We start from the raw sequence: 12850 nt of genomic DNA on the forward strand, positions 1-12850 counted from the left end.
GTCAGGTGTGAGGGAGGCAGCGCTGGTCTGAAAGCCCAGCTCTGGGTGCGGACGCCCCAGCTCTCAGCAGAGGCTTGTGACGAAGCGGGAATTTTCTGTAATATGTTTATGAGTCCTGTACATGCCTCAGTTTCCCCTGTATGCTGCATTGTTCCCTAGTGGGGGAAGGGACTCTTTGCTGTCAGGGCAGGCAAAGACACAGGTGTGGATGGCACCTGGCGGCCTGGGCCCTTAGGTCCCATCTCCATGCAGCTCTTGAGAAGAGAAGGGCAGATCCATGGCCAGGACGTGGACACCTGGTGACCAGCGACCCAGAGAGACGGGGATTCCCTGCCTCTCTGCAGGGGCTGAGCCCCATCCCCCAGCTCGGGAACAAAGGCCCGGGGGTGGAGGGGGCTAAGTGTGGGCTGTGGGGAGCAGTCAGGGGCACCCCGGGAGTCTGACAAAGGAGATCGGACAGACAGGGGGACAGAATTGAACCATGGGGGTCACTGCAGCTGGGCTGGGCTGTAACTGTCAGTTCTCTGGGCTGCCCGAGGGGCTGCCTGGGCCATGTGCCAGGTGACCAATAAACCGGCCTGGTTTCACAGCGCTGGGCGAGTGGCCCTGCAGACGCTGGGTGAGGGGCACTGATCCCTGAGGAGAGGACACGTCTCCCCCAGTCTGTCCTGGACTCACTGCCCAGGGCTCCCGGGGTGAGGCAGGGGGCTGCAGGCCCAGGGGCCCAGTCTCAGGAGGCGGTGAGACCACGTGGCTCCCCTGGGGGAAGAGCGAGACCCCGGGGGTCTGGGTCACTGCAGGCCCCTCCCAGAGACTGTTCCCAGGCTGGGCCGTAGCCCGGCCCTGTGGGCCCATGACAGGGCTCACACAGGTGCCAGCGATGGTAAAGCCCGTCTTCACTAGGAGTAGGGGGCATTCAGCAGCTGCTGTCCGGCCCCCTCCCCGTGTCGGTGGGGGGGCGGGGTGCTGAGCCCTGTGCAGGCCTAGCACAGAGCTCCCTGCACCGCACCCAGCCCGGGGGCAGCCCCGAGGCAGCCCGGCTGGCTGTTGGCCCCCAGGGGCTCTGCATGGCTGTCCGAGGGGTGCCTGCAGCAGGGGTCAGTCTAGCTTCTGTGGGTACCAGCAGCAGTGAGGATGTGGCACCAGTGACCAGGCCCCGCAGCAGCCCGCCAGGCCTGGCCATGTTCTCGGGCTCGTGGCCTGGCCGCCATGTGCTGTGCCAGCCATTGCTGCGGAGACAGGCAACAGCCCCCCTCCCCCACGGGACTGACCCATTGATCTCCAGCCCCATGCATCAGCTCACCACTCCCCCCTCCCCTTCGCCTCCAGGGCTTATCTCTGTGCCCAGGCCCCGCGGGGACAGGAAGAGTGATGAGTCTGGCTGGGCTGGGAGGGGCCCTGGCGGAGCCGGCTATCTGTGCGCCCCCCATGGAGAAACGAAATGCCCCGGTGCCAGGTGGCCATTGCCTCACCCGCGGGGGGTGTGCAGGGGCTGGAGTCACCCCACAGCCCAGGATTTCAGTGGCTCTTACCATGTGGGGTATTTGGGCCCTTCTACCAGCCAGGGAGGGTCTGTGCCAAAGGCCCCATGCCCTGAGGCTGCAGATCTTACTGGCAGTACCAGCCAGGTTCCCAGACGGGTACTGCCGACCGCCCCGTGGCGCCCACCCCACTCTGCTCCTGCGGTAGGATCCAGCGAGGGGAAAATCCCCTGCGGCCCCCGGCCCTGCCCCAACCTTCCTCCCCAGCTGCACCCCTGGCCTGCTCCAGGAGCTTTTGTTAGCGCTTACCTTACCAGTTCCCTGGTTAATGTCCCCCCTTCCTCCCGGCACCCCTTGCCCCGCCCCCGGCCCTGCGGAAGCTGCAGCGTGGTCTCTTTGCAGATACAGATGTAGCTGGGGGCTGGGGGTGAGGAGCATGTGCCCGCTGCTCCCCAGGGCCCAGCTCCCACCCACCAGGATCCTGCTCTCAGCCCAGCGCCAGGAGTCACATGTGTTTGGTGCAGTGGCCCAGCAAAGCCGACCGCAGCAGCGAGCCTTAGAGCAGGATCACGCCCCGTGGTTACTGCGGCCTGGGGGGGAGTCGCCCAGACAGTCCCTGGCTCCTGCCGCACCCCCATTCTCCTGCCGCCTGCAGAGATCCCACGGAGCCCAGTCCCCCCTCCCCACCGGAGAGCAGGGCTCTGACCCCTGCACCATGGCCTTCATAGAGCCCTAAAGTCCCCAGCGGCCCTCACAGCCTGGGAGCCCCGACACTCCCCCCACCCCACAAACCACGCACGCCAATCGCCGACAATCATTTACCATGGGGCATGGGGAAAGGGGGACCAAGAGACAGGACCCCACAGACACTCACTGGGGGGAGCAAAGGGGCTGACCCTCCTGCCGCAACACACATGGGGGGGGCAGAGGGACTGACCCCCCCCAGACGCATGGGGGGGGTGGCAGATGGCCCAACCCCTCCCCAGACACACACAGGGGGCAGAGGGACCGACCCTCCCCCCCAGACACACACAGGGGGCAGAGGGACTGACTCTCCCCTACAGACACACACTGGGGGGTGGCTCCTGGGCATTTCAGCCCCTGCAGGAGGCTGGGTGGTGCCCCCCCCGTGAGGCCCGCTGCGGGCTCTGGGTCTCTGTAGGGAACGTGTCCTGGGCGCTGGGCTGGAACCGAGCTCGTGTCTGAAAGGAGGGGGGATGGGGGAGCTCCGGGGCGCAGCGAGCGGGAGGGGGGGGGAGGACCGGGTCCGGGGCGCAGCGCGGGGGGGGGGGGGAGGCGGGGGTCCAGGGCGCAGCGACGGGGGGAACGGGGGGGGGAGGACCGGGTCCGGGGCGCAGCGGGGAGGGGAAGCAGGGGGGAGGACTGGGGCCGGGACGCTGCGTGGGGAGCAAGGGGGAGGCGGGGGTCAGGGGCGCAGCGGGGGGTGTGAGCAAGGGGAGAGGGCCGGGGCGCAGCGGGGGGGGAAGTAGGGGGGAGGCGGGGTCCGGGTCGCAGCGAGCGGGGGTGGGACCGCGTCCGGGGCGCAGCGTGGGGGGGGATGCGGGGGTCCGGGGCGCAGCGAGGGGGGGAACGGGCGGGGGAGGACCGGGTCCGGGGCGCAGCGGGGAGGGGAGCAGCGGGAAGGGCCCGGGGCCGGGGCGCAGCGGGGGGGCAGCAGCGGGGAGGGTCGCAGGTTTCTTTCCCCCGGGGCGCTCCCGGTTCCCTGCCCCGGAGAAGGGTCACGTCCAGGGGCAGCGTCCCCGCCTCCGCCCGGTCTGGTGGCAGAGCCGCGCCCGGACAGGCGGCCCCGATGGCGGGGTCCCTGCAGCCCTGGCCCCGCGCCCGGCTCCCCGCGCTGGCGGGGGTGATGGGGCAGCGGACGGAGCGGCTCGCGGGGGATAGGACGGGGCTGGAGGACAGAGAGATGGAGGGGCTGGGGGTGGATGGAGGGAGAGATGTAGGGGGATGCAAGGGGGATGGATGAAGGGTGTAGGGAGATTTAAGGGGGCATACAGGGGGCAGGGGGGATGGGTGGAGGGGTGGATGTGGGGGGTGCAGAGGGATTGGTGGATGGACGCGGTGGGTGGAGGGGAATTTAAGGGGGGATGGATGGATGGGGGATAGGGGGATGGATGAAGGGGGGATGGGAGAGGGATGGAGGGAGGGGGGAGGAATGGAGGGGGATTTAAGAGGAGATGGATGGAGGGGGATAGGGGGAGGGATGGAGAGGGATTTAAGAGGGGACGGGTGGATGGAGGGGGGATAGAGGGAGGGATGTAGGGGGATTTAAGAGGGGATGGATGGAGGGGCATAGGGTGAGGGATGGAGAGGGATTTAAGAGGGGACGGGTGGATGGAGGGGGGATAGGGGGAGGGATGTAGGGGGATTTAAGAGGGGACGGATGGATGGAGGGGGATAGAGGGAGGGATGGAGGGGGATTTAAGAGGGAATGGATGGAGGGGGACAGGGGGAGGGATGGAGGGGGATTTAAGAGGGGACGGATGGATGGAGGGAGGATAGAGGGAGGGATGGAGGGAGATTTAAGAGGGGATGGATGGAGGGGGATAGAGAGAGGGATGGAGGGGGATTTAAGAGGGGACGGGTGGATGGAGGGGGGATAGAGGGAGGGACGGAGGGGGATTTAAGAGGGGATGGATGGAGGGGGATTTAAGAGGGGACGGATGGATGGAGGGTGGATAGAGGGAGGGATGGAGGGGGATTTAAGAGGGGATGGATGGAGGGGCATAGGGTGAGGGATGGAGGAGGATTTAAGAGGGGACAGGTGGATGGAGGGGGGATAGAGGGAGGGATGTTAGGGGGATTTAAGAGGGGATGGATGGATGGAGGGGGGATAGAGGGAGGGATGTAGGGGGATTTAAGAGGGGATGGATGGATGGAGGGGGGATAGAGGGAGGGATGGAGGGGGATTTAAGAGGGGACGGGTGGATGGAGGGGGGATAGAGGGAGGGATGGAGGGGGATTTAAGAGGGGATGGATGGAGGGGCATAGGGTGAGGGATGGAGGGGGATTTAAGAGGGGACGGGTGGATGGAGGGGGGATAGGGGGAGGGATGGAGGGGGATTTAAGAGGGGATGGATGGAGGGGCATAGGGTGAGGGATGGAGGGGGATTTAAGAGGGGACGGGTGGATGGAGGGGGGATAGGGGGAGGGATGTTAGGGGGATTTAAGAGGGGATGGATGGATGGAGGGGGATAGGGGGAGGGATGGAGGGGGATTTAAGAGGGGATGGATGGATGGATGGAGGGGGATAGAGGGAGGGATGGAGGGGCCCCGGGCGGCAGGCCGTGGGGCGCATCTCAGAAGGGCTGGCGGCCCCTTTACCTCTTGAGGCGCCGGGTGCCGGCGCTGCGGCTGCCCAGGGCGCTCACCAGGCGAGCGGTCTCCAGGTCCCCGGCCCCGGACGCGGGGTCCATCTCGGCTCCGGATGCTGCGCCCTGGCAGTGCGGGGCTGAGCCCGCGGCTCGTGCGTGTCGAGTCCCGCCAGCTCCGGCGGGTCGGGCTCCCCAGGGGGCTGCGAGCGGCACCAGCCCCGGCTGCGGGACCCTGGGCAGCCGGCACCGCGCGGCTCCGACCAGGTGTGTGCGGGCAGCGGAGTGCGGGCAGCAGTGCCCGCAGAGCCCCGCCCCTTCACACAGAGCCCCGCCCCCGTGGCCTGGCCCCGCCTCCCAAGCCAAAGCTCCGCCCCCACATCTGGAGTCACGTCCCCGTCCCCGTCCCCTCCAGGAGGAGTAGCATCAGAGCCGCGGAGCCAGCCCCACACCTAAGTCGAAGCAACTCTCTAGGGCCTGGCCCCACGCCTTACAGCCAGAGCCCCGCCCCCAGTTCTGAAACCCCGCCCATAGAGCCAGAGCCCCGCCCCCAGTGCTGGAACGAGACGCCCTACCCAACACACCTTCCGTCCCCAGCACTGGGGCCCCGCCCCCAGAGCTAGTACCACGCCCCCAGACAGTGCTGGGGCCCCGCCCAGGGAGCCAGGGCCAGCGCCCGGCAGTGGGGTGGGAACCCGCCCTGTCCCCAAAGCTGCTCCAGACCCTAAGGCAGCAGGAGGAAGAGCCACGCCCCTTCGGGGTGGACCTCGGGGGGGTGCGCAGCGTGGGGGAGTGAAGAGACCAGTGGGAGGGGGTGGAGCTAAGGTGTGGGGGAGGGGGCATGTGCCCCCCATGTGGGGCAGATGGGGTGGTGGGGGTGGTTGGCATCGTAACTCCGGTGAGCTCCAGGATTTGTTGGGGGGGACATGAGGGGACCGAAGGGGGTAGGTGTCAGAGGTGGGGGGAAAGTTCCCCCTGGGTGGGCATGAGGAGCACGGTGCTCCCTAGCTGATTAGTGGGGGAAGCAGGTACCCCTTAGTTGTCAGTGGGAGACACAGTGTCACTGGGGAGGGCGGGGAGTGGGAGACACTGCCCCCTGGCTGGTTGCTTGGGCTTGTTGCCCTCCGGCTGGACAGAGAGGGGAAGCGGTTGGGGGGCACAGTGCTAGTGAGGGGTGAGGGGCTGCGTGGCAGGCTGGGCAGTGGGGGGGTGATGAGGAGCTGCCGCGCAGTGGGGGGTGAGGGGCCGCGTGGCAGGCTGGGCAGTGGGGGGGTGATGAGGAGCTGCCGCGCAGTGGGGGGTGAGGGGCCGCGTGGCAGGCTGGGCAGTGGGGGGGTGATGAGGAGCTGCCGGGCAGTGGGGGGTGAGGGGCCGCGTGGCAGGCTGGGCAGTGGGGGGGTGATGAGGAGCTGCCGGGCAGTGGGGGGTGAGGGGCCGCGTGGCAGGCTGGGCAGTGGGGGGTGATGAGGAGCTGCCGGGCAGTGGGGGGTGAGGGGCCGCGTGGCAGGCTGGGCAGTGGGGGGGTGATGAGGAGCTGCCGGGCAGTGGGGGGTGAGGGGCCGCGTGGCTGGCTGGGCAGTGGGGGGGTGATGAGGAGCTGCCGGGCAGTGGGGGGTGAGGGGCCGCGTGGCAGGCTGGGCAGTGGGGGGGGTGATGAGGAGCTGCCGGGCAGTGGGGGGTGAGGGGCCGCGTGGCAGGCTGGGCAGTGGGGGGGTGATGAGGAGCTGCCGGGCAGTGGGGGGTGAGGGGCCGCGTGGCAGGCTGGGCAGTGGGGGGTGTCTTGGATTCACAGGGTCTGGTCTCTGCCCAGCCTGTGACCAGTCCTTTGGGAGCGACCCCTGTGGTGGGCTGGGTCCCAGGGACCCCCGCAGCTGTGCAGGAGCAGGCCCGTGGCCTCTGAGACTGGGCCTTGGGCCACAGCAGCCCCCATCTGTCTGCGAGGCTCCTGCAGCGAGTCCAGCCCAGCCAGGCCCTGCAGGAGGCTTGTCCCGTGCCCCATCTGAGTGTGATGCTCCTGGGGCAGATCTGCAGCGACACCGGCCACCTGCCCAAACAGGGGAGCCGTGGATCAGCCACCTGGCTAGAGCGTCTGCCAGCCCCTAGCGCTGAGAGGCCAAGGTGGAGCCGTGGGGCAGCCCGGCCAAGCCAGTGTGAGGAGCCAACCGAGCTGGACCGGACCCATCTCGGTCTCTGAGTCTCTGTCTCCTTGTCATTAGGTCCCCAGTGAGAGGTGCGGAGTCCCACCAAACAGAGCCCTTATTCCAGCCTGCTGTTCCCCTTTGCTCTCCAGCTCCATCACAAGGCCGGTCTGCTGGGGGCTCCTGGCAATTGTTGGGGTTTCTCATTGTCTCTCCGGATCCTCTGTTGATCTGGGTCGATTTCAGCCAATTCTTTAGTGACCCCATCACTCCCCACAGACAGCGAGTGGCACATGTGCTGCCTGGCTCAGCATTAACCCTTTTAATATATTAGGTAGCAATGCAAAATACAGGGGAAACTGAGGCACACACAGGCATTATAAACCTGTTACAGAAAATCCCCACTTTGTCCCACAAGATGAAGTTAGAATTTCCTGGTGCTTTTATGTCTCCTGTTTCAGAGTAGCAGCCGTGTTAGTCTGTATTCACAAAAAGAAAAGGAGGGCTTGTGGCACCTTAGAGACTAACAAATTTATTTGAGCATAAGCTTTCGTGAATGAATCCGATAAAGTGAGCTGTGGCTCACGAAAGCTTATGCTCAAATAAATATGTTAGTCTCTAAGGTGCCACAAGTCCTCCTTTTCTTTTTGTGACTCCTGTGTGTGCCTTGGTTTCTCCTGTATTTTGCATTGCTGCTTGGTGTGGGGAAGGCCTGTCTGCTCACAGGGATGTCACCCAGCCATCTGGGCCTCAGGCCCCCTATCGGGGCGTATCTAAGAAGACAATGGAAACCTGCACTTTCCTGGCTTTGTCTGTCTTTGCTGAGCAAGGCATGGGGGGGGAGTGTGAACACAACCCCCCCCACTCCGCTGTCACCACTGGGCAGGGGAATCCCAGGTGTCAGGAGCCTGCCATTCAATGGAGAAGCCTGAAGCCTCCCCCTCGCCCCACATTCTCAGCTCATGGTGCAAAAGAGCTATGAATGAGCCATAAATCTACTGACATTGCAAACAAAACAGCACCATTCATAGCATAAAACGTTTGTTCTGTTTTTTTAACCAGTTTATTCTCCCCAAGAGATGCACCATTCCCAGAAGAGCTACAATATCGGGTGAATGCGTGGAGTGGACAGACCAAGCTCCTCTTCCATCTCCCTGCTCCAAAAATCCATTTAATACGGAGTTCTTAGCTAGCAAAGGTGTCAGATATTCATAGAATCATAGAATATCAGGGTTGGAAGGGACCTCAGGAGGTCATCTAGTCCAACCCCCTGCTCAAAGCAGGACTGATTCCCAACTAAATCATCCCAGCCAGGGCTTTGTCAAGCCTGACCTTAAAAACTTCCAAGGAAGGAGATTCTACCACCTCCCTAGGTAACGCATTCCAGTGTTTCACCACCCTCCTAGTGAAAAAGTTTTTCCTAATATCCAACCTAAACCTCCCCCACTGCAACTTGAGACCATTACTCCTCGTTCTGTCATCTGCTACCACTGAGAACAGTCTAGAGCCATCCTCTTTGGAACCCCCTTTCAGGTAGTTGAAAGCAGCTATCAAATCCCCTCTCATTCTTCTCTTCCGCAGACTGAATAATGCCAGTTCCCTCAGCCTCTCCTCATAAGTCATGTGTTCCAGCCCCCTAATCATTTTTGTTGCCCTCCGCTGGACTCTTTCCAATTTTTCTACATCCTTCTTGTAGTGTGGGGCCCAAAACTGGACACAATACTCCAGATGAGGCCTCACCAATGTCGAATAGAGGGGAACGATCACGTCCCCCGATCTGCTGGCAATGCCCCTACTTATACATCCCAAAATGCCATTGGCCTTCTTGGCAACAAGGGCACACTGCTGACTCATATCCAGCTTCTCGTCCACTGTAACCCCTAGGTCCTTTTCCGCAGAACTGCTGCCTAGCCATTCGGTCCCTAGTCTGTAGCGGTGCCTGGGATTCTTCCGTCCTAAGTGCAGGACTCTGCACTTGTCCTTGTTGAACCTCATCAGATTTCTTTTGGCCCAATCCTCTAATTTGTCCAGGGCCCTCTGTATTCTATCCCTACCCTCCAGCGTATCTACCTCTCCCCCCAGCTTAGTGTCCTGTGCAAACTTACAATCCACACCATCCTCCAGATCATTTATGAAGATATTGAACAAAACCGGCCCCAGGACCGACCCTTGGGGCACTCCACTTGACACCGGCTGCCAACTAGACTTGGAGCCATTGATCACTGTGACGATGTGACGCAGCAGGGAGAGGGGGAGTGTTGACCTGGGAATGTGCCCTGGGGATGGGAGATCTGAGAGCCTGTAACCTGAGCCAGGAGGTGGGGGGGGGGAGGTAACACCTCTGCCCAGGAATGTGGACAGAGGCTGCAGAAGGGAGCCTGCTGGGGGGGTTTAGTTTCAGTTTGGTGTTGGGTGGAGGAACGCAGGGAACCCCAGGGCTGGGGTCTAAGCTCCTTGCTCCCCCAGAAGGATTTGACTGAGGGGTCCTGGTTGTACCCACAACCTCTGTTTTGGACGGTGTTCCTGTTGTCCAATAAACCTTCTGTTTTACTGGCTGGCTGAGAGCCTCAGTGAATCCCAGGAAGAGGGGTGCAGGGCCTGGACTCCCCCACACTCCGTGACAATCACTACCTGTTGAGCCCGACAAACTAGCCAACTTTCTATCCACCTTATCGTCCATTCATCCAGCCCATTCTTCTTTAACTTGCTGGCAAGAATACTGTGGGAGACCGTGTCAAAAGCTTTGCTAAAGTCAAGGAACAACACGTCCACCGCTTTCCCCTCATCCACAGAGCCAGTTATCTCGTCATAGAAGGCAATTAGATTAGTCAGGCATGACTTGCCCTTGGTGAATCCATGCTGACTGTTCCTGATCACTTTCCTCTCCTCTAAGTGCTTCAGAATTGATTCCTTGAGGACCTGCTCCATGATTTTTCCAGGGACTGAGATGAGGCTGACTGATTAAACTGATCAGAACAGATTGGAAAATTTTATTAAAGCTAATGTTAAAATTATATAACACACAGGTTAAGGGAAGAGCGTCTGTACATCTGGGGGTAGTGCTTAGATTATCCACAAATACAAAGTTTGTTTTTAAAAGTCATATGATACATATAGTGCACAATCAGCAATAACCCAAATGTAGGTGAATAGATTTAACGATACAGTTTAGATATTAGGAGCCGAATACTCGGGTACCTCACTCAGGAGTAGTTGTACAGAGAGTTGGTTGTGGAAAGCAATTAGAGGCATGAGTGGAGATTGTCCCTCAGTAACTGAGAATTAGGTAGGTTTGTCCATTTAGAAAATACAAGCCATGAGGGAAGTCTTTCCTTTACTTTCCTGACTGCGCTTCACATCGGCCTCCAGCTCATCCCTTCTGATATTCCCGATGTCCAGTGACAGGGCCGTCCCTGTCCAATGTACATGGCAGAGGGGCATTGCTGGCCCATGATGGCGTCTATCACATTGGTGGATGTGCAGGTGAACGAGCCCCTGATCGAGTGGCTGATGTGATGTTGAAGCAGTGCAAGTTTCAGTGATTTAAGCAGCAATTGGATTGAAAGTGAAACTCAATTAGCCAGTTATTGGGGTAACTGGTTTTATGAATGAATGTTGTTGTTTCATTCATAAAACTTTACTTATGAAGTTATATTAATAAAGTGAACAATTAAAAACAATTTAATTGATCAGTTCTACAGTCGCTGGGGCTGGTGCTGCCACGTATGCAGCACGCAGCTGCCTAGGGCACCATGAAATTTGGGGCAATTTGGTGCCCCAAATTTCATGGTGCCCTACGCAGCTGCATATGCTGTGTATGCCTAAGGATGGCCCTGTCTGGTGATGTCTTCTAGGTAGATGTCCCACAGCCACCTGATGGTGTCCAACACCATGCATTGCCGAGCGTAGAGCTGACCGATTCCGCATTCTCTCAGCACTCGCTCGTTACCAGGGTCCCATGCACCCAGGGCTTCGATGATCAGCGCGTGTGTCTGGACTTGGTCACCCCTAGCTCTCAGGTTGTTGGCCAGAGGGGCGTATTTCTCCAGCTTTCGAGCTCGGGAGTCGTGGAAGGCCGGGTCCTGTTCTTGAACGGCACTGTGACATCCACCATGATGATCTTCTTCTGGTCCTCCATGGTAATGACGCTGTCTGGTCGCAGTTGGCTGTCGGTTCTGGGCACGGTGGAGTTCACGGCCACCTTCCCCACGGGTGGCAGGATGGCTCTGGCCAGGTGGTCTTGGATGGCGTTGTGTCGCAGCTGCCAGGCTCTGGAGTGGCACTTCCAGCTACACAGGACGTGAGGTAGCGTCTTGTTGGCGTAGCCGCACTTCCTGCATCGCTTGTCCCGATTCCCATGGCAGATGGCTCCATTCGGCAGGACACAGTTGAGCCAGGCCCTGTAGATGAACCTCCAGTCAGCAAATTGGGTGAAGCTGCCCGCGGGGAGAAAGTGGTTTCTGGCATTCCACTTGCACTCAGAGGCCTTGCCCTGGTCCAGCTTCTGGTTTTCCGCATATTGGCAGAGGATGGCTTCTTTCAGGGTCCTCTCCCGCATGGTTCTAGCTCTCGGATGGAGGATTGTGGGCTCCGTGTTCTTCTCCTGTGGCACCAGGACTCCCAGCTCCTGGCGTTCCTCGCACCACATCCAGTGGCAGCTGACACGCTTCTCCAGTCCTTGCGTAGCATTGCGGGCACGAGTCCAGAGCGAAGCAAAGTCTTCCCCGTCTCTTCCAAATTCACCTTTCAGCAAGCTGCTCAGGTAGGTGGCGACATCTTGGTTGGAGGAGGGTCCTGGCAATTCGCTTCTTGACGGCATCCTGCAGAGCACTCTCCACGATGTTCCTCACCGTGGCGTCCGGGCACGTCAGAAGGCGTAAGGCGTGAGTGATCCCGGCAATGTCGCACAGATCACCAATTCGAGGGACGTTGGCACCATCCTGCTGGTGCGAGATGTACACCAGTTCATTGCTGGCCCTCTGAGGAAGAAACATCCACTTCTTCACCAGCTGCCAGTGGTGTTGTCTGCTTTGTTCAGAGGTACCTTTGCCACAGCAGATCCCCTCAGGAAAAATGAGTACAGGGGATCAGGCAGGTGTTCAAGGCGTTGATCTTCTGCCATGGTTCCAGTAGGGAGGAGTCGATCCTGGCCACAACTCGTAGGATCGCCGCGATGGTATCCTCAGGTGTCTGCTGGATGCAGCGTGCTGAGATGTTGGTATGCTTGCCCATCCTGGAGGAAGATCATGGGTTCACTCTGGACCTGAAATGGCGTCTCCTGGACCGAATCCCTCCTACTGCCATCGATATGCAGGGAAGCGCACTTCCTAGCATTGAAGCAGAGTCCCATCCAGTTGGCAGCCTGGCTGGCGATGTCCAGCTTTTGTTGGAGACTCTCGGGGTTGTCTGTGATCAGGACCAGATCGTCTGAGTAGGCCAGGATATTCACACTGTTTTCGTATAGATTGAAACCATCTAGACCGCTGGAGATCGCTCAAATGACTGGCTCCATGGCTACATTATCACCCATCACCTTGTACATGTTGGTTTGATTAAAACATCTCTATTACATATTGTCATCCAATGGAGGGAGAAGAAAGGGAGAAGGATTGCATCGATCTCCAGTGTCCCCTCCCCACGGACACACTCCTCTGCCCCCTCTGCCATCTGGTCCGAGGATTCCAGCACATTGGCGGTCTCAGCAGACACCTCAAGAGAATCCATAGCAAGCGGATTGCCTTCCGGTGTGCCCTCTGCAACCTGCCTTTCGAGATGCAGAAGAAATGTAAGTTGTATCAAGTCACCTGCAAGGGACATCTCGCACCGGAAGAGGCCAACTCTACCAGACTATGGTACTGCCACCAGTGTTCTCTCTAATTTTTTACATCCATGTGCGGAATGA

General features: G+C 60.2%; 1 protein-coding gene across 2 annotated transcripts in view; it reads right to left on the bottom strand.

Annotated features, from left to right (window-relative positions):
- The window catches only part of SLC30A3 (solute carrier family 30 member 3), a 44130-nt gene extending 39023 nt beyond the window's left edge, over positions 1-5107 (bottom strand). For both annotated transcript variants that reach the window (XR_006289272.1, XM_043541942.1), the window contains exon 1: positions 4824-5107. Coding sequence is in view for 1 of the 2 variants with exons in the window: in XM_043541942.1 (XP_043397877.1) it covers positions 4824-4915 (92 nt within the window). In the remaining variant the exon portion in view is untranslated. The remainder of the gene's footprint in view (positions 1-4823) is intronic.
- Positions 5108-12850: the final 7743 nt, after the last annotated feature.

Source organism: Chelonia mydas, chromosome 3, assembly GCF_015237465.2.
Source record: "Chelonia mydas isolate rCheMyd1 chromosome 3, rCheMyd1.pri.v2, whole genome shotgun sequence".
Lineage (NCBI taxonomy): Eukaryota > Metazoa > Chordata > Testudines > Cheloniidae > Chelonia > Chelonia mydas.